Raw genomic sequence first — 26,250 nt, forward strand, 5'->3', positions numbered from 1 at the left:
TTCTCTGTGGGAAAAAAAAAAAAACGGGGGGGGGGGGGGGTGTGCCTGGGTGGCTCAGTCGGTTAAGCATCTGCCTTTGGCTTGGGTCATGATCCTGGAGTCCTGGGATTGAGCCCCACGTTGGGCTCCCTGCTCAATGGGGAGTCTGCTTCTCCCTCTCTCTCTGCTCCTCCCCTGCTCGTGCTCTCTCTCTCGTTCACTCTCTCAAATAAATAAAATCTTAAAAGAAAAAAAAACTGAAGTTGGGGCACCTGGGTGGCTCAGCTGGTTAAGCATCTGCCTTCTGCTCAGGTTGATCTTGGGGTCCTGGGACAGAGCCCCACATCAGGCTCCCTGCTCAGCGAGGAGTCTGCTTCTCCCTCTCCCTCTGCCCCTCCCCACCATTCACGCATTCTCTCTCTCTCTCTCAAATAAATAAATAAAGTCTAAAAAAAAAGGGGGGGTGCCTAGGTGGCTCAGTTGGTTAAGCATCTGCCTTCAGCTCAGGTCATGATCCCAGGGTTCTGGGATCGAGCCCTCATTGGACTCCCTGTTCAGCAGGGAGCCTGCTTTTCTCTCTCTCCCTCTGCCCCTCCTCCCCTCCTGCGCACACACACACACACACGTGTTCTCTCTCTCCCCTCTCTCAAATAAATAAAATCTTTAAAAAGAGAGAGAGAGAGATAGAAAACCTAAAAAGAAATTTAAAAAATTCTGGAAATGAAAAATGCAATAATTGAAATGAATTTAAATACTATTTTTTTAATGTTTTATTTATTTATTCATGAGAGTCAGAGAGAGAGAGAGGCAGAGGCAGAGGGAGAAGCAGGCTCCCCGCCTAGCAGGGAGCCCGATGCGGGACTTGATCCCAGGACCCTGGGATCATGACCTGAGCCGAAGGCAGATGCTTAACCATCTGAGCCACCCAGGCGCCCTGAAATGAATAATTTACTATAGGGACTCAAAGGGAGATACGAGCAAGCAAAAGATGAATCAGTGAATCTGAAGATAGAAAAATGGAAATTGTCAACTCTAAGGAACAGAAAGAAAAGATTGAAGAAAAGTGAACAGAGAGCCTAAGGGACCTGTGGGATACCATCAAACAGACCGACATATGGATTGTGGGCATCCCAGAAGAGAGAGAGGGGCAGAGAGAATATTTGAAGAAATAATGGCTAAGAACCTCCCAAATTTGATGGAAGACATGAATATAAACATCTAAGAAACTCAACAAACCCCAAGTAAGATGAATCAGAGACCTACACCAAAGCACATTATAATCAAACTTTCCGAAATCAAGGACAAAGACAGAATCTTGAAAGTAGCAAGAGAAATGACTCAACACATATAAAGGATTCTCAATAAGTTAATCAGATTTCTGATCAGAAAGTACAGAGGCCAGAAGACAGTGGACCAATACATTCAAAGTGCTGAAAGAAAAAACTGTCAATCAAGAAACCTATATCCTGCAAAACTGTCCTTCAAACAGCCTTGAAAAGGAAGGAAATTCTGACATAGGCTACAACATGGATGAATCTTAAGGGTATTATGACAAGTGAAATAAACCAGTCACCAAAAAAAATTCTGTGTGACTCCACTTATAAAAGACACTTAGAGTAGTCAAAATCATAGAGACGGAAAGTAGAATGGTGGGGTGGACAGAAGCTGGAGGAGGGGTGCATGGAGAGTCATTGTTTAATAGGGACAGAGTTTCAGTTTTATAAGATGCAAAGAGTTCTGAAGATGGAAGATAAAGATGACTGTATAGCCCATTATGGATGTATTTAATACCTCTGAACTGTACACTTTTTAAAAAATGGTTAAATATGACAAATTTTATATTGTTTATTTTACCATAATTTTAAAAATTGGAATACAAAACTAAAAACACCTGTAACCCCTAGAATAATCATTAAGAGAATAGTATTTTTAAAAAGAGCATATAGGGGCGCCTGGTTGGCTCAGTCATTAAGCGTCTGCCTTTGGCTCAGGTCATGATCCCAGGGTCCTGGGATCGAGCCCCACATCGGGCTCCCTGCTCCGTGGGAAGCCTGTTTCTCCCTCTACCACTCCACCTGCTTGTGTTCCCTCTCTCGTTGTGTCTGTCAAATAAATAAATAAATCTTAAAAATAAATAAACAAGGGCGCCTGGGTGGCTCAGTCGGTTAAGCGTCTGCCTTCAGCTTGGGTCATGATCCCAGGATCCTGGGATCGAGCCCCACACTGGGCTCCCTGCTCCGCGGGAGGCCTGCTTCTCCCTCTCCCACTCCCCCTGCTTCTGTTCCCTCTCTCGCTGTCTCTCTCTGTCAAATAAATAAATAAAATCTTTAAAAAAAAATTAAAATAAATAAATAAAAAGAGCATATAACTACCAAGCTAAGGAGAGAGGGTAGAATAATAAAAAACACTAAAACAATGCAAAAGAAGGGCAAAGGAACAAAAACAAAACACAGAACAAGTGGGTCAAATAAATAGAAAGCTCTGAGTCAGTAGATCTAAATACAAAAACATATCAATAAATACTTAAGTGAAACTGTAAATGGAACGAAATGCCTTAGGTAAAAGCAAAGATTTGCTTTTATGATTTGGATAAAAACCTGTTTAGACATACCTAAATCATCAGAATAGAGGAAGGATGAAAGCACAAAGATGAAAAGAGATAGTATGCAAACACTAACAAAAAGGAACGGGCACAGCTGTGCCGATATTACACAAAGCAGGCATGAAGGAGCATTACGAGAGATAAGGATAAAGGTTCACTCTTCCAGCAGTTTGTGGAAAGGCAGATTACAGCAAAAAGCAGTAGTAAACGGTGTAATCTGATGACATCATATTCATAGTGGGGTATTTTCGGGAAAAGAATGGTATGGAACTGGCAATAAAGAACAAGGAGAACATCCCACTTCCAGGCCCAGGGACACAAGAAATGTAGGGGAAGCAAGTACTACTTGAGAGTGCTACAGGGAAAACAGTGCCATCAGAAGACAATCAATTTTCTGTTAGAACAAGAACGTAAGGGAAATTCACCAAAGAAATTGAGGACTGGGGGTTCTGCTGATGCACCCAGAGTTTCAGAAGGCTCAGTGTGAAGACTTCAAGGGAAGGTCAGAGGTGGGAGATGGGGTCAGAAAAAACAACGCAGGTAAGTCTTGGAGATTGGAGTACACATAATGGGAGGATGACCCAGTAATTCTGGCCTGCTGGGTGATTAGAGGGATGAGATTAATACTGAGATTAATGATGTTGAGATCAATGATGATGATGACATTAATGCTGATGTTCCCAAGGCAGAAAGTGATGGAGAAGCTAGGTGTGCTGAGGGAAGGGAGGGGGTGTGTGAGGATTTCGCCAGGAATAGCAAAGCTCCTGGGCTTCCTCTTAACATCCGGTGAAGCCTCTTGGCTGGCAGAGGGCAGTCTCACCAAAGCACTGCTCTTCCTTTCTGCTGAAAAAGGCTGCTAGGTTTGGGCTAGGATTGTAAAGAGCCAATCGATCTCTGGTAGCTACCAAAAAGAGGCTTGTTCTCAGAGGAAGAAGTAGAGCGGGTGACACAACCCTCCTCCAAAATCCATCTCTGGAGTTTGTAACTGCCCAAATTCCAGAGGATTTTATGTTACTCTTAATAATGTTGCTAAGCACAATTAATCTAACAAAAGAAAATGCTACTTTTCTGTGGACACTAGTGAAGGCTAGGCAGTTTATCAGTTCTGTGCCTTGGTATTTCATTCACTTATTCAAGAGATTTTATCTTGTACCAACTATGTGCTAAACAATGTTCTAAACTCTGAGGATACAGGAATCTAGACACAAAACAAGGGTGTTACAAAACAAAGACCCACGCCTTTATGGGGTTTATGATTTTTTAAAAAGATTTTATTCATTTATGTGAGAAAGAGAGAAAGCACAAGAGGGGGGAGGGTCAAAGGAAGAAGCAGACTCCCCGCTGAGCAGGGAGCCCGATGCGGGACTCGATCCGGGACCTGAGCTGAAGGCAGATGTTTAACCGAATGAGTCATCCAGGCACCCTACAGAGTCTGTATATATTTTAGAACAGACATTAAACAAATATGTACATTTACAGCATGTTAGAAGGTGCTATGAAAATTAGAAATAGTAGAGCAAGATGAGGGGGCCTGGAGCGCAGTGAAGTTCCCATTTTAAATAGGATGGTCAAAATAGCTCCTGTAAATTATTCCTGACAAAAATAATTTTAATCAAAAAATCAATCAACCTCCTAAATCTAACTACCAAGTTTACAGAAAATACAGAGGACAAAGAACATGATAAAAACATCAAGGCGATACATCAGCAGATCCAGCATGAGGGAAACTCATCCAGACAATCTAGTGTTTTTCCACCACTAAATTACAAGGAAAATAAAAAAAGGAGAAAATCTATATATTAAAATTGAGTGGGTATGCTTTTGGCCAGGATGGAGTAACAGAGACCAGACTAACCCTCACCCTTGAAACATCCTAAAGAACAAACAAACAAAATATATGCAACAACAGTCTTCCAGACAACGGACATCAGGTGACAAAGGACAGTGATCCCTGATGGGAAACATGATGAGCTTCCAAACTGTCCCAACGTATTACTTTGAGAGAGTTTCCAGGCCATGAAGCTGAGAAAGGGAAGTGAAGTTATTTCACCAAAGAAGATGGGGATGGCAAATAAGCATATAAAGAAACAAAACTCAGTATCATTTGTCACTAGAAAAATGTACGTAAAATCAGATACCACTACATATAGGTCAAAATGTCTAAAATTAAAAAGACTGACCACACCAAGTGTTAGCAAGGTTGTGGAGCAACTAGAATTCTTATACACTGTTGGTGGGATGTAAAATTGTAAAACCACTTTGAAAAATTTTGCAGTTTCTTAAAAAATTAACAAACATACAACTACTATATGATTCCATTCCTGAGGACTTCACCCAGCAGAAAAGGGAATATATACTCACAACAATTGCACACGAGATTGCACACGAATCTTCATAGCAGTTTTGTCATAGCCAAACAATGGAAATAACCCAGATGTTCATCAAGAGGTGAATGGATTAAAAAAAAATTAGTGTATTCATATAATGTAATACCACTCAGGAATAAAAATAATCAGTTGATACATGCAACAATGTGGATAACCCTCAAAATAAGTATGCTGAAAGAAGTCAAACTAGTGCATAATTTAAGACTGCATTTCTGTAAAACTCTAGAAAATGCAAACTGATCAATAATGACAGAAAGAGGATCAGTGGTTGCTTGAAGGAGTGGCAGGTAAGAGGAATTATAAAGAGGCATTAGGAAACTTTTGGAAATGATAGATATAATCAGTATCTTGATTGTGGTGATAACTTCACAGGTGTACATATATGTCAAAACTAATCAAACTATACACTTTAAATATGAGTTTATTCTATGTCAATTATACCTCAACAAAGCTATTTTTAAAAAATGCAACATGGGGCTCATGTCTGAATCCTGATTCAAACAGACCAACTGTTTAAAAATAGTTTACTAGAGGGGCACCTAGGTGGCTCAGTCAGTTAAGCGTCTGACTCTTGGTGTCAATTCACGTCATGATCTCATCATGATCTCATGGGTCGTGAGATCAAGCCCCATATTGGGCTCCGTGCTCAGTGGGGAGTCTGCTTGAGATTCTCTCCTTCTGCCCCTTTCCCTACATTAGCATGCACACGCTCTCTCTCAAATAAATGAATAGATCTTTAAAAAAATAAAATAAATAAAAATTAAAATAGTTTACTGGAGATTTAATTCTACTAAAGAATAAATATTTTATTTAATGATGATATTTGCAGTTAGATTTTGTTGTTGCTGTTTTTATATTTAAAGACTACTTTCTTTAGGGCAGTTTTAGGTTTACAAGAGAACTGGCAAAGTACAGAGATTTCCCACATATCCCTGCTCCCACACATGCAGAGCTTCCCCCATTAACAACAGCCTCCCCCCCGCAACACACACCGAGTGGGACACTGACAGATGAACCCACACTGACACATCATAATCACACAAAGTTCACAGTGTACCTTAGGGTTCACTTTTCGTGTGCATTCTGTGGGTTTAGATAAATGTATAATGACATGCACCCATCATTACTGTATCATACAGAGTGGTTTCACTGCCCTAAAAATCCTCTGTGCTCTGCTTAATCTTCCCTGCTCCTACTCTAACCCCTTAGCAACCACTGATCTTTTTACTGTCACCATAGTTTTGCCTTCTCCAGAACTGTCATATAGATGGAACCGTACAATATGTAGCTAGATTGTCTGAAAGTCATATTTTAGAGATAATATGCTTCTAGATGGATAGCTAGGTAGGTCAAGATAGGCCTCATTGATGGTAACATTTGAGCAAAGATCTGAAAGAAGGGAAGGAGATAAAGTCAGAGTAGTAGTGCAAGACCAGACTAAGAAGGTCTTATGAGGCCACTGTCAAATGTGGGCCACTGTGAGGTTTTAATGGCAGAGAAACATATTGACTTACGTTTTAATAAACAGAAGCAGGAGACTTACCAGAAGGCTACTGCAGTGATTCGAGTTTCAGATGATGATGGCTTACAAGGGGACAGCAGCACTAGAGGCAATGAGAATTATATACTGCATGCTAGTTAAATGGTCTGCAGGAGGGATCCAAAAATGATATGGGCAGTTCCCACCTTCAATGAGCAGCAGAGAAGACGTAAAAGCTAGCAACTAAAGATGGAGAAGTGCCATAATAAAGGTAAGTAACAAGGTACACACAGAAGACATACAAGGTGGACCTAACTTAGAGAGAGACAGGAGAAGAGTCCATGACAGTTCAATAAATGCTGCCTGAATTATTATGTGCAGGCATCTCAATCTCAAAACCGCAATCACTCCTATTTCAGTGAATGGCATCATCAATCACGCAGTTACCTAAGCCAGAAATCCAGAAGTCACTGTCGCCTCCTTGTGCCCCACATCCAACCTACCATCAAAGTCTATTCTAAGAGCTTAAGAGCTTTCAAATCTATCCCCATTCCCTTCCCCTCACTACAACTTAATTCCATGAGGGCAGAGAATGTCTAGTTTGTTCACAGAGCCTAGAACAGTGTCTGGAAAAATAGGAGATGCTTATTTAAAGGTTTCTGAATGAATGACTAGTATTCTCTACCTTCAGTGAATCCATTCTTACAAGCTCTCTTCAACACAACAACCAATGATCTTTCCAAACTGCAATTACATTCACACCACTGTCTGGCTTAAAATTCTCCAGTGTTACTCACACTGAAGAACAATGTTTATCCAAAATGGAGTAGTGTGGTTTTAAAATGAATCGTCAGGGATGCCTGGGTGGCTCAGTTAGTTAAGCGTCCGACTCTTGATTTTGGCTCAGGTCATGATCGCAGTTTTGTGGGATCAAGCCCCAAGCCAGGCTCTGTGCTGGGTGTGGAGTCCGCTTGAGATTCTTTCCCCCTCCCTACCTCCTGCTCTAAAAATAAATAAAACAAAATAAAAAATAAAATGCATGGTCAATACCACATGCATTATTTCACAAAAATATACATTACTGCTTCCATAATACAAACAAACATTAAGGAAAGTATATTATTTTTATGCATATCAAAAAGACTTGTATCTTTAATGATTGTTGAAAATCATTTAAACAACATTTAAAATAAATTCCAAATAGGAATGACTGCTAGTAAGTACAGGGCTTCTTTTGGAGTAATGAAAATGAATTAAGATAGTGGTAATGGTTGCACAACTGTGACTATATGAAAACCCACCGAACTGCACAGTTTTAAAGAGTGAATTTTGGGGCGCCTGGGTGACTCAGTTGGTTAAGCGACTGCCTTCGGCTCAGGTCATGATCCTGGAGTCCCGGGATCGAGTCCCGCATCGGGCTCCCTGCTCGGCGGGGAGTCTGCTTCTCCCTCTGACCCTCCCCCTCTCATGTGCTCTCTCTCTCATTCTCTCTCTCAAATAAATAAATAAAATCTTTAAAAAAAAAAATAAAGAGTGAATTTTATGGTATGTGAATTACATCTTAATAAATACATTCCTCAGCTTGGCACACAGGCCCTTGTGATTAATATGTATCTACCTCTCCCATCTCACCTTCCAACACTTTCCTGATTACCTTCCTGAGTTTTAATTATATCAAACTGCTAATGATTCCTCAAAAACGTCAAGCCCTCTCTACCCATAGGACTCTATGTAAATACATAGCTCCTTCAGCCTGGAGCATTGTTTCTTCATCTGCCCTTCCAGACCCACCTTAAGGGTCACCTCAAAAAAGCCTCCCCTTCCATACCCCACTTCAACCACGTCACCTTGTCCCACTGACCCACAGGCTCTCAGAACACAGGTACGCCCCTATAACACAGCATTTATCATACCAGACTAGGCATTTGATGACTGTGGAAAATAGCAGATATCCAAGAAATAACTAAGTCTAAAAGGGTCAGACTTAATTATTATATTCTGTAATGTGCAAATACCACTTAAAAGCAAATTTACTAAACTTCAGCCATAAAAACTCTTTTTGATTAACAAAATATAATAAAAATCATACAATTATTAAATCTGGTTGCTAAACATACAGGATTCATTAATATCTGATTTTTTCTACATGTTTAAATTTTTCATTAGCAAAAAAAAAAAGCAAGTTACTAATATTTAGGGAAACTATATGTGTAATATCCTCTAACAGAAAAATTTAGTGTTCTTAGGTCAGCAAAATTATAAGGAGTCCATCATGTTCTCACATAATGAATTCCTAAACACATGTACAAAAGTGGAATGTGTGAAAGCAAGGCAAGAGACGTGCCCAAAGGGTCATAATCATGTTCCTGAAAAGCTAAAAACTAAAAAACACCTAATTAAATCTCATTTTACTTTTCCACAGTGTAATTCCAATTTTATACATGTTCTTGGTTTTCTTCCCCTCACAGTTAAACACAGCCAACCAATGAATACGTCTGAGGTAAAAGCTGCATGCTTTTAGAATGCCTAATGATTATTAGCTTTGTCTCAACTGCATGAAAGTTTGTAGAACCTACACTTCAAATCATTGGTATCAACACTTTCACTTTGCTATTGCTACGTGTTCTTAATAAGGCAGAAAGTGTGGCTTTAAAATTTTTTATAGCAATAAAACTCTTTAAACATTATCTGGAAACTTAATATACAAAGCTAAATAAAGTTCAGCTATTGCAGTTTATAAGCTCCTTTTAACAGGGTAAGGGGAAGCATCCCTACCCCCCCAACTTCTCGGCACCATTAACAATGCTGTTCAAAAATGGCAATGCCGTGGCAACTGACGTGCTGCCAAGCAAGCAGAACACCAAGCGGCTACTCAAAATGACAGTTCATGAGCTGATCCATAAAACTCTAATTTAGTTTAGTATCAATATATGGCATTTGAATGCACCAGATGTTCAAAAATCTCAAAGACATCCAGCTGAAAGTGACTAGAAAACAATAAAAATTCTGTGTTTCAAAAGGAATACACATATCATTTTACTACATTCCAGCAAGATGGAGGTCCAAGACAGTCCAAGAATGAGATATTTCCTAAATCATACTTTTCTCAAAAATACATTAGAAGTAGTAAGTTTTAAATAATTTACTTTCTAAAGAACGGTGAATTTTAAAAAACTATCTTCCTTTGGAAAATTGTGGGCTAGAATCATCAAGTTTCAATGAGCGGGTAGATCAGAGGAAGCACTTTATTACAAATACTGAAATGAATAGTGGCTACATAAAAACACAAAATTTGGCATTATGGTTTCTAAAAGCATTATTATTCTATTTACAGAATGTTTTCATGAACATAAAACCCAAATTTGAAAGTTTAAAAGCCGGGGCGCCTGGGTGGCTCAGTCATTAAGCGTCTGCCTTCGGCTCAGGTCATGATCCCAGGGTCCTGGGATAGAGGCCCACCCCCTCTCCCCGCCCCAAATCTGGCTCCCTGCTCAGCAGGAAGCCTGCTTCTCCCACTCCCCCTGCTTGTGTTCCCTCTCTCGCTGTGTCTGTCAAATAAATAAATAAATAAAATCTTCAAAAATAAAAGAAAGTTTAAAAGCCTTACCAACTTCAAGAAGAAACCAAATAGTTTAGGGGCAAAAGGCAATATATAAAACAAGTATCAATGTTTTCTAACAAAAAGCAAATGTAACAGGGTGCCTACCTGGCTCAGTCAGGAGAGCATGTGACTCTTGATCTGAGTGGTGAGTTTGAGCCCCACATTGGGTATAGAAATTAAACAAATAAAACTTAAAAAAAAGGGGGGGGAATATAACCAATTCCTCTGCTTACCTTTTTTAAGTTTATTTACTTAAGCAACTTCTACACCCAACATGGTGCTTGAACTCACGAGCCCAAGACCAAGAGTTGTATGCTCCTCCAACTGAGCCAGCCAGGTGCCCCTCTGTTTAGCTTTAAAAAAAAATAAAATAAAGGGGTACCTGGGTGGCTCAGTTGTTAAGTGTCAGCCTTCGGCTCAGATTATGGTCCCAGGGTCCTCGGATCGAGCCCCACATTGGGCTCCCTGCGTGGCGGGAAGCCTGCTTCTCCCTCTCCCACTCCCCCTGCTTGTGTTCCCTCTCTTGCTGTGTCTCTCTCTGTCAAATAAATAAATAAATTGAAATAAAATAAAATAAAATCTAGAAAAAATAAAATTTTTGACCTTTTGCTTCCAGCCAAGGTGGAGTGACATGAACCAGATTTACCCTGTTGTCTCAAACAACTAAAACCTGGACAACTATATGAAGCAACAGTTTTCAAGACACTGGACACCAAGCAACAAAGTACAGTGAGCCCTGAGAGATGAGAAATGAAGTAAATCCTACAACTGCCCCAGTTTATTGCCTGAAGAGAGTTTCCACCTGAGAGCATGGGGATGGGGACTCAGGGAAACTCTTTCTAGGTTGAGGGAACAAGTTGAGTTCAAGAAGCCAAGGCAGTTTGTAGGGAAGAATATCAGAAGAGAGAGCTGGATGCTGCACAGAACTGGGATGCCAGAGATCTGCAGAGGGTCCCCCCTGAGTATTCAGAAGAGTACTGAGGAGCACATTAGCACATCCTTATGAAGAAAATACTTGAGGTTTCTGGATGAAGAACCACCCAAAACAAAAAAAGGGAACAATTCACAAAGCCCACATACGGCCAAGAGGACTGCCTGTTCCCAACAGCCAGAGTAGAAAACCTCAAAATTCATGGACTACTGCGTAGACTACTCAGAAGAGTTTTGACTCTGTAGTGGGAAATAATCAGCTCAGATGAAATGCTGCCCCGACGCTGCCTACCAAAGCTTAAAATTTAAATGATCTGAAATGAACAGGCTATTTCTAAGGAACTTAACCATGTCCCAGAAAAAAGCTCAAGAATATTTATAGGAATACAAAAATATCCAGCATCCATCAAAGTAAAATTCATAATGTCTGGCATCCAAACAAAAACTACCAGACAAGCAAAGAAGAAAAGGCAACCCATAATGAGGAGAAAAATCAATCAAAACCAACCCAGAAATGACGCAGATGATAGAATTAGTAGACAAAAGCATTAAAAACAATTGTAACTGTATTTCAACATGCCTAAGATATTAAAGGAAAGACTGACTATGCTAAGTAGAGACATGAAATATATACAGAGGGGTGGGGCGCCTGGGTGGCTCAGTCGGTTAAGCGGCTGCCTTCGGCTCAGATCAAGATCCCAGGGTCCCGGGATCGAGCCCCGCATCGGGCTCCCTGCTCGGTGGGGAGCCTGCTTCTCCCTCTCCCTCTCCCTGCCTCTCTGCCTACTTGTTCTCTCTATCTCTCTGTCAAATAAATAAATCTTTAAAAAAAAAAAAATAAAAGAAATATATATACAGGGGTACCTGGGTGGCTCAGTCAGTTAAGCTTCCTCTTGATTTTGGCTCAGGTCATGATCTCAGGATTCTGAGATCAAGCCCCACGTCAGGCTCCACGCTCACTGTGAGAGTCTGCTTGAGATTCTCTCTCCCTCTTCCTCTGCCCCTCTCCCCAGTGCTCTCTCTCTCTCTCAAAATCTTTTTTAGAAAAAGAAATATACAATATTTTTATGTAAACTTTTTGAGATGTTACTTATTTACTTATTTTATAGAGAGGGAGAGTGTAAGCAGGGGGAGGAGCAGAGGGAGAGGGACAAGCAGACTCCACACCGTGTAAGGAGCCTGACACAGGGCTCGATCCCAGGACCCCGAGATCATGACCTGAGCCGAAATCAGGAGTCGGACACTCAACCAACCGAGCCACCCAGGGGGCCCAATGAAATATATTTGTTTAAAAAGACCCAAATCAAACTTCTACGTATGAAACCCATAATGTCTGAGATGAAAAATGGGATTGAGGGCAGATTATACATTGCAAATGAATAGTAAACTTAAAGACATAGCAATAGAAAGTATTCAAAATGAAACAAAAAAAGATTAACCATAGCATCAGTAAGCAGTGTGACTTCAGCCTATCATACGTCTAACTGTACACTTTAAATACGCAGTTTGTCAATTATACCTCAATAAGGCTGTTTTCAGAAACCTAACCTTTGAAGACAAGGCTGAGACTTCATACTGTCAATTTTTTAAGTCCTACATTTATCTTCAATATAGCCATATATCTTAATCATCGTTCTGATTTAATTAGGTACTAAATAACCACCTCAAAAAACAAAGCTCTCCTAAGCTTTCTATTTCTACTTGCTTTCAAGAAGCCTCATTATGAATACCTTAAGAGCACTATTTAAACAAACACCCCTCTACAAGACTTCAGTACACAGCCATCATAGTATTTAGCAGTTGCTCCAAAATCCCATTTCACCACACACCTTGATTAAAGAGGCAAAACTTCTGAACTAATTATAAAAATTGAAAACAAGAAAACTTTCAAGTCGTCAGACTCTCTAGTCAGTGCTATCCCGCAGAACTCTCTGGTATAACAGAAACGTTCTATTCTGCACTGTCCAATACGGTAACCAGTACCTACATAGGAATATAGAGCACTTGAAATGTGGCTAGTGTGACAGAACTGAATTTTTTGTTTAGTTTTAGTTAGTTTTTTTTTTTTTTTAAAGATTTATTTATTTGAGAGAGAGAGTGAAAGAGAGAAAGAGCACAAGAGGGGGGAGCGGGAGAGGGAGAAGCAGACTCCCTGCTGAGCAGGTAGCCCGATGCGGGACTCGATCCTGGGACTCCAGGATCATGACCTGAGCCGAAGGCAGTCGCTTAACCAACTGAGCCACCCAGGCGCCCTAGTTTAGTTTTGTTTTAAATAATCTCTACACCCAGTGTGAGGCTGTAACTCATGACCCCGAGATCAAGAGTCACATGTTTTACTAACAGATTTTAATAAATTTAAATTTAAATATTTTTATACAGTAGTGGCTACATTATTGGACAACACAGCTCAAGACAAAAAGAAAATCTGGATTGAAATTTTTAAGATTAGAATTTTCCCAAAATAATTTTTAAAATTCATAGCTTATATATATTGATTTTAAAATAAGCACCATAAAATCATAAATATTAAAGAGCTCTTTTTTTTAAGTGGGTTCTATGCCTCACATGGGGCTTGGACTCACAACCCTGAGATCAAGAGTCACATGCTCCAAAGAGCCCCTAAAAAGCTATTTTTTAAAGCTTGGCTCAAAGGATCGTATCACCTAAAACTTCCTGGTTCCTTCAATTGCCCTACCCTCCACCCCAGGAGGGACCAGGTGGCCCCACTGTCAGGTCTCATGTACTCTCTGTATACTTTCAGCAATGTACTGGGGGCTGGGACAGTGGGGCGTGGGAAGTAACCACCTCATGGGGAGGTGATTTCCTTTTAGGGGGAGGAAAATGTTTTGGAACCAGACAGGGTGGTGGCTGCACAATGTACTAATGAATGTACTAAATGCCAATAAATTGTTCACCTTAAAATGGTTAATTTTATGTTACGTGACTCTCACCTTGAGAAAAAAATTTTTAATATATCTAAGCAAGATGTGCATCTCTAATTTACACAAATTCACTGTAAGAAAGCACAGAAAATGGGGGAAATCAGTTTTTACCAGCAATTTAAAAGTTCATTTTTCCTTGGGTTTTTACTTCTTCAATAATTGAACTTGATGCTTAGTTATTAAATGTCCATTACAAAATGCCTATTCAAGGAAAATCAGCCAAACCAAGCACATGGCTCAGAACCACACTCAGCTGGGACAAGTTAGCAAATAAGCCTTAAAATATTTAAACCTGAATTGGTGACTCAAAAAACTATACTACTGCACTCTATAAAAGCAGAAGTACATGGCACCACTAGCTCCCAGAAAACTTGACAGTATTAAGACCAAACTAATTACTTATTCTACTCTTTCTACTATCCTGGTCTCCCTATGTCCATGCTAAATTTGAAAGCAGAACAAGCCCCAAGTCCAAAAGCTTCCATGCCACTAGAGGTAAAGAAGGAACGTGACCTTAAGTGAGAGAGAGTGCATGTGTATATGCATGTAAAACAACACAGAAATGCCCTAAATTCAGGTAAATATTAATGTTTAGCTAACCTCAAAATTTTAATTAACCTTTTCAGACAAAGGCCATCAAGCAGTGTTTCCGGGCCAGTAGATGAAACTGGAAAAGGATACCATAGCCAAACTTTAGGAGCAAAGACTACTTAAGTAACCTCAATTTAAGTACAAAGGAAGCCCTGAGGTTCTGGGCAGACAACAATTAGTCCTTCGGTAATTTGGTCCTTAAATTACACTACGATAAAATCAAACATGGCATAGCTCATATCTGAGTCCATCAGAAAAAGGCTTGCAATTTTCTTCATATTCTGGTCTCTGAAAAATAGAACAAAATTGACTAATAACACCAAGAAATATATACTTTGGAATGGTGGGCAGGGTTAGTTTGGGGGGGGTTGGGGGAGGGGCTTGAAAAGGGGGGGCTTGAGGAGGGGAGGGAGGATAGGAATAATATGCAAGAAAGGGAAATTAGTTGCTGAACAATACTAACCAGATAGCTGGTACAGGTGAAATCAAGGGTTTTTAAAAAATACTCTGTCAAAAATGAATTAATCAAAATAAATTACTTTCAGGGTGCCTGGGTGGCTCAGTCGTTAAGCGTCTGCCTTCGGCTCAGGTCATGATCCCAGGGTCCTGGGATCGAGCCCCGCATCGGGCTCCCTGCTCTGCGGGAAGCCTGCTTCTCTCTCTCCCACTCCCCCTGCTTGTGTTCCCTCTCTCTCGCTGTGTCTCTATCAAATAAATAAATAAAATCTTTAAAATAAAATAAAATAAATTACTTTCTCAGATATTTTATCATTTCACACCTTATTCAAGACATGGTTCTTAAATTCACTCCACAGCTCAAGTTCAATGTGAACCTGTAGAAAAATGGACAGGAGGATGGGATAAACAATATTTAAATATTATATTCATATTTGTTAAACTAAAGGGTAACCAACCTAACACTATCCATTATAACCTTAAATCATACAATCATAAGAAATCACTCCCCTCAAAAAAACTTACAATTATGTTTTAAGCTCTGAAGAAGACTATTTCAACATACATGCAGGAGTAAAACAACTCACTCCTATTTGCGCCAATCAACCAAACCAATCTGGGTCTTCAATGCCAGAAAGAAGAGGAATATAACTGGACATGACATGAAGCGGACTCTGGTAATCCTAAACCTGTAACTTCAGAACACCTGAGAGCACATGGAAACTAATCAATTAATTGATCCAATAAAGCACTACTCCTATGTAAGTTTTTTCTTCAAGAGGACTTCTGGCTGACTCTCCCTAAAATATACTAGATTGAAATCTAACTGCAACATAACAATGGTATCTTGGAGTTTTTCCTTTCTTGGTGATATATAAAATAATGGTACATCTTACAACTAATGGCATCTTAGAATGCACTACCTTGGGCAAGTTATTAGGTTAAACCAGAACGGTAAGCCTTTGTTTCCTCATCTGGAAAATGGGGATAACAACTTTACCTTATGTGATTGTTGTGACTGTGTGTTATTTAAGAGATATAAAGTATTCAAACCAGATTGGAACATAATAAGCACACCCTGACCTGGCATTGATAGATCATTCCTTTGAAGGTTTTGTTAGTGATGACAAGTTTTACCTCCCCATCCACACACTCACCCATTCCCTTATAATCAGTGGCAAATCCATCAGACAGATGAATTTAGCACCTTAACCATTTGCAAGAAACTAACCAACCATTACAGGAACTAAAGCCATTAACTTTAACATGCTGCTGCTTTAACTACATGCTGGACAGAAATTAAATCAGCTTTCCAAGTCATCTGGCACTGTAATGTGGGCCAATCAGTTAATAGTTTAGTATACCAAAATGACTAACACTGAAACAAAACAAAAAAAGATGTCAGTTCTCAGTAACATTCATCTTACAAATCAAGAATCCTAGTGATAAATATTACAGGGGCTACATTCCAAGGCCAAGCTTTAAGCAGAAATATGTCCATTCAGGGATATTATTTTTATTCCTTCCTAACCAAAGAAACTCAATTAATACCCCCCCCATACTAAAGAAAAAACAAAAACTCTATATATGCAACCCTAACAAAGGATTATAGCCAAATTATATATAAAGAACTCACACAAATCAGTAAGACCAACACCCTACAGAAAAACAGCAAAAGGCATATTCTTTTTCATTTTTTTTAAGATTTTATTTATTTGACAGAGAGAGAAAGAGAGATAGTGAGAGCAGGAACACAAGCAGGGGGAGTGGGAGAGGGAGAAGCAGGCTTCCCGCCAAGCAGGGAGCCCAATGCAGGGCTCGATCCCAGGACCCTGGGATCATGACCTGAGCCGAAGGCAGATACTTAACGACTGAGCCACCCAGGCGCCCCAGCAAAAGGCATATTCATAGGAGGAATCCAAGTAGTCAAAAAACATATAAAAAGACATTTAACCTCACCAGTAATTAGAAAAATGACAACAGGAATGCCTGGGTGACTCAGTCAGTTAACCGTCTGCCTTAGGCTCAGGTCATGATCTCAGGGTCCTAGGATCGAGCCCTACATGGGGCTCCCTGCTCAGCAAGGAGTCAGCTTCTTCATCTCCCTCTGCCCACCCCCCCACTTGTGTGCTCATGTACTCTCTCTCTCTCAAATAAAATCTTTAAAATGCCAACATAAACCACAAAAGGAGAGCACTGCAAAAAGTTAATAAATCTAACAGTATAGTGAAGATTGGGTGAAATGGAACTCATGTGCCTTGTTGGTGGACATGTACTCGTTTGGAAAGCATCAAAGCAAATGAATATACAAAATAATTTCACTTACAAAAGGATTTTGACATAACGAAACATATTGTTTATTGTACATAAGTATGTATTAAAATACAAAAACACGTATGGGAATTCTGAAGGCCTTGAGAGCATGGCACTCAGATTTCCCTTCAAGAGAGAAAGTGCTGAGAGATGTTTAATTAGCTGGCAGTCCCATCGCCTGGCACCTTTGGGATCCACTGCAGCATTCATACCAGTGCCAGGCCAATGCCTGAACACAGCAAGCATTCTAGAGCAGGGCCATTCCTGCCCAATGGACTCCTCTAACAAACAATCTGCTCTGGCTCAGACTTTCTTCCAAGCTGCACTCCAACCTTAGGCTCCTGGATCCAACCACGAATCATCCTGCCTTCTGTTTTCCTTCAGGGGTGTCATGCCAACATCCAGTTTGAAGGCTTCTGCCACCCAACCATCCTCTCCTCTTTATCCTTCACAGGCATGTACCCCTATGAATCTCTTGCACATCTAATCCTGTCTTGGCATCTGCTTCTAAGAGGATGCAAATGAACTATCTCAGGAAAAACATCAATCAACTCCAAATTAGTGTAGGAAGTGAGAGAATTAGCCTTCAGCTGCACATGACACAAATACAGCCTAATATTAAGTATTAATCACAGTGGTGGGTACATGTATTACTTGCTGTTTTATCTGAATGTTTACTTTTTTTTAAATAACTCTATGATTACAATTCTATCCTATCCAATGGTAATACACAAAGATATTCAAAATATGCATAACTATCCAGTCACTTCAATTTAAAAAATTTTTAAACTCTTATGTCTCGATCTAAAATTTTGAACACATATTACTGTTCCCAATTACTGTACCCAGTAACAAGACTCTACAACATCTAAAATAAGCCAAGTTTGAAGTTTGGCCTCATATGGCCTCAACTCAACCTTGTGACACTTTCAATGATTAGATATTGAAAGAAAGACAAACATAAGTCATTTTATCTCTTTCTTTCCTCATCTAGGACACAGGAAGGTTGGATTAGATGGGCATTACAATTTTCACTCATTACTTTGAGGGAGAAAAAATTAGAAACTTCAAAAATTATGTCTGGTGTTCAATTTTCATTAAGAACCACATCTTTTAAAAATTTGACTAATTTGAAAAAATAGGAGTTTTAGGGCTTACTGTTAACATCTTATTTATTTATTTGTTTGTTTATTTATCAGAGAGAGAGACAAAGAGCACAAGAAGGGGGAGCGGCAGCAGAGGGAGAGGGAGAAGGAGGCTCTCGGCTAACAAGGAGTTCGATGTGGGGCTCGATGCCAGAACCCTGGGATCGAGCCCCGCATCGGGCTCCCTGCTCGGCGGGAAGCCTGCTTCTCCCTCCCCCTCTGCCTGCCTCTCTGCGTACTTGTTCTCTCTCTCTATCCCTCTGTCAGATAAATAAATAAAATCTTTAAAAAAAAAAAAAAAAAAAAAAAGATTTTATTTATTTGAGAGAGAGAGCACGGGCGCATGTGTGAGCAGGGGGGAGGGGTCACCCAGGTACTCCATTAAAATGTCATTTAAGGGCGCCTGAGTGGCTCAGTTGGTTAAGCGACTGCCTTGGGCTCAGGTCATGATCCTGGAGTCCTGGGATCGAGTCCCGCATCGGGCTCTCTGCTCGGCAGGGAGTCTGCTTCTCCCTCTGACCCTCCTCCCTCTCATGCTCTCGTCTCTCATTCTCTCTCTCTCAAATAAATAAATAAAATCTTTTTAAAAAATAAATAAATAAATAAAATAAAATGTCATTTAAATGAAAAGTTAAGGGGAGCCTGGGGGGGCGCCTGGCAGGTCATGATCTTGGGGTCCTGGAACTGAGCCCCACTTTGGGCTCCCTGTTCAGTGGGAAGTCTGCTTCTCCCTCTCTCCCTGCCCCACCCCCCCCACTCTCCCTTCGTGCACACATGCACACTCGCTCTCTCTCTCAAATAAATAAAATCTTAAAAATAAATGACATTTTAATGTCATTTCTCTCAAACATTTTGGAAGAACACTTTGTCACCTTAAACCAACTTTAAAAAAAAATCGACAAGGGGGAAGGGGGGGTCTGGCTGGCTCAGCTGTGGGGCATGTTGACTCTTGACCTCCGTGTTTTAAGTTCGAGCCCCATGTTGGATATAGACATTACTTAAAAATAAAATCTTTGTGGGGGCGCCTGAGTGGCTCCATTAATTAAGCGGCTGCCTTCGGCTAGGGTCATGTTCCCAGGGTCCTGGGATCGAGCCCCACATCGGGCTCCCTGCTCAGCAGGAAGCCTGCTTCTCCCTCTCCCACTCCCCCTGCTTGTGTTCCCTCTCTCGCCGTCTCTCTCTCTCTCTGTCAAATAAATAAATAATCTAAAAATAAATAAAATCAAAAAATAAAATATTTTTTAAAATACATAATAAAAATCAACACAGAAACCATAAAACTCGACTAGACACTAGATACGATGTATTAATAAAACATTCAAAACACAAAACAGAAGAAACTGTTATATTGCAACTATAACCCTATCATTTCTAGGGTCACAAATACTTTCGACAATTGCTATTTAAACCTGTGGGAGGAATTAACTCCTTCCAAATCACTGAATCAGTATTCAATCCCCAAACTCTACCTTATTCAGACTTCTACTACATTGCTACAGATTTCCTCTCCCACAAAGTGATTTCAAGTTCTGTTTTTAATATAAATACAAACTTACACTACACCTTAGCAAAGATCACTGTTTTCCATTAGAGTAGGGGACATATAGAAGACTATTTCTTTTTACATTATGCACGGAACCTCTGAAGAAAGACTCAGAAAAAAGTGAGGGCTAAACCATAAATTGCTTACAACAATCTATGTAGCAGAGAAGAAAATATAAAAAGACAACCTGGGAGAAAATACAGTAACTTGGATAGAACTTTGATGTTTCATCTCCAAAGATTTAAGAGTTTTTTCAACTGAACTGCCCCACAGAACCTTATAATACCAAGGAAAATGACCTTCTAAAAGCCTAAATTTCTACAGTACAAGTTAACACTGATTTTATTTATTTTTTTTAAGATTTTATTTATTCATTTGACACACAGCGAGCGATAGCGAGAGCAGGAACACAGCGGGGGGGGGGGCAGGAGAGGGAGAAGCAGGCTTCCCGCCGAGCAGGGAGCCTGACGCGGGGCTCGATCCCAGGACCCTGGGATCATGACCTGAGCCGAAGGCAGACGTTTAATGACGGAGCCACGCAGGCGCCCGGTTTTGTTTTGTTTTTTTTTAAGATTTTATTTACTTGAGAGAAAGAGAGCATGAGCAGGCAGCCCGCTGTGGGTACTCGTTCCCAAGACCCTGAGATCATGTCTTGAGCCAAAGTCAGATGCTTAACTGACTTGAGACACCCAGGCGCCCCTTAACATTGATTTTTTTTTTTTAAAGATTTTATTTATTTATTTGACAGAGAGAGACACAGCGTGAGAGGGAACACAAGCAGGGGGAGTGGGAGAGGGAGAAGCAGGCTTCCCACCGAGCAGGGAGTCCGATGTGGGGCTCGATCCCAGGACCCTGAGATCATGACCTGAGCCGAAGGCAGACGCTTAACGGCTGAGCCACCCAGGCGCTCCTATTGATTTTTAAAACCACTATGTTCTGGTCAGTCTCAACCAGCTAACCTTTGAATCACAGTCACCATCCGTGGAAGGGAGTACTGTGGTAGAACCCTACCTTGAAAGCATTAACTCTCAAAGACAAGAACCTCAGAGTTTAGAGCAAAAACTCCCTGACTCAGAACCTAGTTAATGGGTACCTCCCCTGGCCCAGGGAGGGATTCAAGGTGTCTTTACACTATCTAGAAACTTGATCTGAAGAGATTTACCTACGCTCTCTGGTCCTCAGTATTCTTTTCTGCTACATAAATGTTTTGGACTCCTCCATCTTCGAGGAAAGGGTATATAACTAAACTGTAGCAAGTACATGTGACTTAAGAGCAATCATCTTCAAATATCTCAGTGCATAACTTACGTTCAAATCAATGGCTTCATTATAATCCAGTCTTCCCTATGAGTAAAGCAGGTGATGCAAGGACCACTATTTGGCAACTTAAGTTAAATGAATGATAATCAGAATAAGGATAGCAGAAAATGTTTACTTAGCACTCTGTGTGCCAGGCACTGTGCTAGACATTTTACATGTGTAAGTTAAAATATTCTATTATCTGTTTTACAGATGAGGACAAAAGGGAAGTAACTTGCCCAGGGGCAACACACACAGCTGTCAGGAGGCACTGCCAGGACCCAAATCCAAGTTTGAGGATTCTCACAGCCCAGGCTCTCTCAATCTACTCTACACTCTTCTGAAAGAAACATGAAATTACAAAGAAGGGGACACGTGGGTGGCACAGTCAGTTAAGGCTCCAACTCTTGGTTTTAGCTCAGGTAGTGATCTCAGGGTCCTTGGGCTCCACGCTCAGCCGGCAGTCTGCTTCTCTCCCTCCCCCTCTACCCCTCCCCCCGCTCTTGCACTTGTGCTCTCTCTCAAATAAATATCTTTAAAAAAAAATTACAAAGAGGACTATAACTGACATAATCATGGACTATTAGTGATGCAAACAACCCCTGATTTATGACAGAGGAAACTGAGGTTTCTGGAAATAAAATGACCAGCTCTACCTTTAGCACCTGCTTAGTCACAGAGCTAGGGCAGTCAATCTCCAGACAACCAGTTCTAAGTGTCTCCTTACCACACTACTTGACAAAGTTGATCTCACAGGATTTATCATTACCCTAACCTCTCATGGTTGGGTGAACACTGCCTCAAAGTATGTTTAAATCACAAAACATTCACCATAACTTATTAATTTTAGAATATTTATAAAATTGATTTTTACAATGAAACTGAAGCATAGAAAATAATGTGTTCAAAGAAGAACACAGAACCACCAGTAAAAAATGAAAAGCAGGTCAAGACCCTCTGTTCAGTAAAATTATTCCACATTAAAGCAGAACACATTATACTAATATAAATCAACTCTGAAGTGACAGTTGAGTCAATGACAACCCAAATTTTCAAATCTCATTAAGTTGGATTCAATGTTCCAAATATAGGTTGCTTTTTTAAAGGACCATTATCTCAAAAGTATTTACCATTAACAATTTCCTCTTCTGTAAGTCTCAATTTTAGTATCAGTAAACTGTGATACTGAAAACAAATCCAGGATAAAAGTTGACATAATAACCCATGCTTCAGAAAACAAAGAACTTGAGTCAACCTTAACATCCTGTCACTGTGTTTCTCCAGCTAGAAGACAACAAAGAGGAAGAGTACCAAACAATGATAGAAATATATAGGCTATAAAAATATATAGGTATCTATCTATGTGTATATATATATAGATTCCTTCCTTTGCATGCTTACTGGTAAGATCATGGAAACATTCACATCTTTATATAGAAAAACACTACTCATATAGAAATATATAGGCTATAAAAATATACAGGTATCTATATATACATATAGACTATAGATTCCTTCCTTTACATGCTTACTGGTAAGATCATGGAAACATTCACATCTTTATATAGAAAAACACTACTCATTTCAAATTAAATTATGCTATGCAAGTGTAGGAAACAACTAACCAGAGGTAGGACAGAATAAACATTCCTCCCTCTTACTCTATTCTATGATTACTAAATTCTAAAAGAAACCAATGACAACTCAGCACATGCTACAGCGTGGGGTATGGAAAGACAGTCTGGACCCCGTACCTGGGAACAAAGCCTAAGTTTTGTTTTGTTTTGTTTTTTTAAAGATTTTATTTATTTATTTGACAGAGAGAGAGATAGCGAGAGAGGGAACACAAGCAGGGGGAGTGGGAGAGGAAGAAGCAGGCCTCCCGCGGAGCAGGGAGCCCGATGTGGGGCGATGTGGGGCTCGATCCCAGGACCCGGGGATCATGACCTGAGCCGAAGGCAGACGCTTAATGACTGAGCCACCTAGGCGCCCCAAGAGCAAAGCCTAAGTTAAAGATGTAGAACTACATTCTGGTCTTTGTTTTTGAAACTAATTGATAAAACTTTTCCTATCATTTTAATTGCCAAGTTACACCACAGTCCACAAATCTAGTCTGGGTCTTCATCTGATTAGAAGAACTGAATCAGCATTTCAGGGTTACAGTGCTCCATCCATTTTATTCACTATCTGTAAGGAATGCCAGAAGTGGATCTTCCTTGGACTATACAGGGAATGTCAGGTGTTCTAGCTTTAACCATTTGCTTTTAAAGCTAAATAAGGTCAAGTTGGGATACCATAGATAAAGAAAATCTGACTTTAAAAAAAATTAAAATCAACTTCTTCCACTCACACATCTTTACCAGAAATGTTTTTTTAAAAAAGGAAAGAAAAAAGGCTTCCTGAGGAGTTTCACATTCACTTGTTCAAATTCTGGTTTAAAAAAAAAAAAAAAAAATGCACTCAAAACTCAGGCAGGGAGAAACAACAAACACTAACAATCACAATTTCAAAGTCTGTATTATTCCTAACCTGTACTCATAGAAAAAACCTTTCAGTCTTAAGACCTAAAAAAAAATTTTTTTTGCCATGAATCAAACATGGTGTACCATTTCTATTCCGAAATGGAAGTCTCCTCTTCCTTAGATACTAAGCTCTGTATAAGAACACACCTTAAAAAAAAAAAAAAAAATCACTAGGAAACAATGAGTTCCCACAATTTTCACCCAAACCTATGAATGTGTCCCACTGCTCAGACTAGCAAAACAGGGCTTAAAATTGTTTGTCAGTTAGATTCCTTTCCAGATTAAAACAACACAAAATAAGAAATTTGTAAATATTAATACCAAACCCCAATCAAATGGCAGTAACACTACGCAGAACATTTACAATGTTTTACTTTTTAGAATGGCAGCTCTCTAGTATTTTTATGGTTGTATCTATTCCATCAAAAATACAAGGGCAGCTCAAAATATGATCCTACTACATCTGCTATTTCAGAGAACAAACCCAAAGAAGTCATTACTAACAATGCAGAGGTAGACATCCATATTTAGAAGAACGTCAGAAATCTAATTCCTGTTGCTGCCATCAAATATGCCCTTTTCCTTAGTCACATCATTTAAGTAAAGCTCTCGAAATTAATATAACTAAAACGTACTAAAAATCGACCAACTTAACTAAAAGATCTATGCAAGTTGATTTTTTTTAATGTGTGGGAAACTTGGTGACAACCTTTGCTTTATGTTCTGTATATTAAAACAAAGATGGACTTGACCTACAAAATGAAGATAGGGTCAACTGTAACCAAAATACAGTATGCTTCCCCTGGTGGCCAACCTAGGAACGGAGAAGGCATGCATACAAGAGAAAAAGCCTGGTCTCCCAGTCCTATCCTGTCACTCTTGTAAATGAGAAGTCACTACCAAAAAAGAAAGATGTGGGGGAAGGGGAAACTATCAAAAAGACTAACACGAATTTAAAAGGAATACAAACCTGGGTATTATACTACATAAATTTAAGAGATTTAAATCAACAGACTAAAATTTATAAGTCCAATATGGGCAAGGTCATTTATTTCCAGAGTGCCCAAAAGCTCATTCAGGGATCCCTGTGTATTTTCACTTCAAAGAACACCCAGAGTTTAGTACCTTAATAACAGCTTAAGAGCAATCTCCTTTTTCAAGGACTAGATCCTTGCAATTTTCTGCAGTCTTGTTTCCAAGGAAAAGCATTTATGCATTATTTTCTCAAATAAACTAGTGGTATAACCTACATAGATACCTTCCAGCTCCAAAGCCCTCCAACCAGAAAGCCTGTTAACAACTCCAGTTCTGCAGGATTCTCTTTTGAATTTTATTTCTGAAATAAAACCCATATCCTTTCAAACATCTTCTATGCCAACAATCTTTAAAGAACAGTCCTACGGAGACCAGCTAGAATCTCACGCATTAAAATCTGACGAATTCCTTTGTCTGATTAGATTTTTTTCTGGTACCACTTTAAATTTGCTTCCACGCAGAATAGCAGCAAGGAAAGTAAATGTTCCATTCTAGGGTGTAGGGATTTCTCGGAGGTGGAAATCATTCCTTAGGCTAAAACCTCTGAAGGTTCTATTCTTTCACAACCCCTTCCTTCAAGGAAAACAAAACAAAACAAAAAAGGAAACACACGGACATTTACAAATAGGTCCTAAAATCAAACTGCCACGAGCAAGCCTCTCTTCCCCAGGCAGGCGCCCTCTGGGAAGCACACTTCTTAACTGATTTTGGGGGGTCGCTTTTCTACTCCCCCTCGGGCTGGGAGGGGAGTCGGGGCGAGCAGAAGCCCGGGGGCCGGCAGGAGGAGGGAAGGGCCAGCGCTGCGACATTGGGCAGGACAGAGACGGGTGTGAGGACGTCCCAAGTCCAGGGCGCTCGCAGCACGCTAACTCTCCGGCGCTGGCACCCCGACCCCCCGGCCAGGGCGCAGCCGGCCCCGGACCCCGGGCCCGCGGGAGCCTCCAGGCGAGCTGCGGCCGCGCCGACGCCCCCCCCCCGGGGGGCTCAGCGGGCCCGCGGCAGCGACCCGACCCCGGGCGCTTGGGCCTCCCTCCCCGGGGTGCCGAGGCGCGCTGGCGGACCACGCTCGGGTGTGTGTTTCCCTCCTGGTTCTCGCCCTGCTGTTCTCCCCGCGGACGGCAGGGCGAACACACACAAAAAGAAAAGTTGTCCGAGGGCCCCCGCCCCCTCGGGTCGCGGGGCCCCGGGCCGCTACTCACCGGGGTCGAAGTCGGGCACCACCGCCTGGTACTGGGGTCCGACCCGCATGCCGCCGCCACCTGCGGGGAAGCAGAGCACGGCGGTCAGCGCGGGCGGGCGGGCGCGGGGGCGGCGCGGGGCGGCTGCCACCTACCGTGCTCCTCGTCGCTGGACGAGCCCGAGCTGCCTTCCTCCCAGGAGTTGCTGCTGCTGTTACCATTGGGCGCCGCCGCCGCCAAACTTTTA

The 26,250-nt window shown here is 40.8% G+C and overlaps 1 protein-coding gene across 1 annotated transcript in view; it reads right to left on the reverse strand.

The window, feature by feature from the left end:
* The window catches only part of RCOR1 (REST corepressor 1), a 113,763-nt gene that overhangs the window by 86,973 nt on the left and 540 nt on the right, over nt 1–26,250 (reverse strand). The window contains exons 2-3 of the mRNA XM_044917828.1: nt 26,159–26,250; nt 26,025–26,084 (exon numbers count right to left, since the gene is read on the reverse strand). The exon at nt 26,159–26,250 is cut by the window's right edge and continues 21 nt beyond it. Coding sequence (XP_044773763.1) covers nt 26,025–26,084; nt 26,159–26,250 — 152 coding nt within the window. The remainder of the gene's footprint in view (nt 1–26,024; nt 26,085–26,158) is intronic.

Source organism: Neomonachus schauinslandi, chromosome 9, assembly GCF_002201575.2.
Source record: "Neomonachus schauinslandi chromosome 9, ASM220157v2, whole genome shotgun sequence".
Lineage (NCBI taxonomy): Eukaryota > Metazoa > Chordata > Mammalia > Carnivora > Phocidae > Neomonachus > Neomonachus schauinslandi.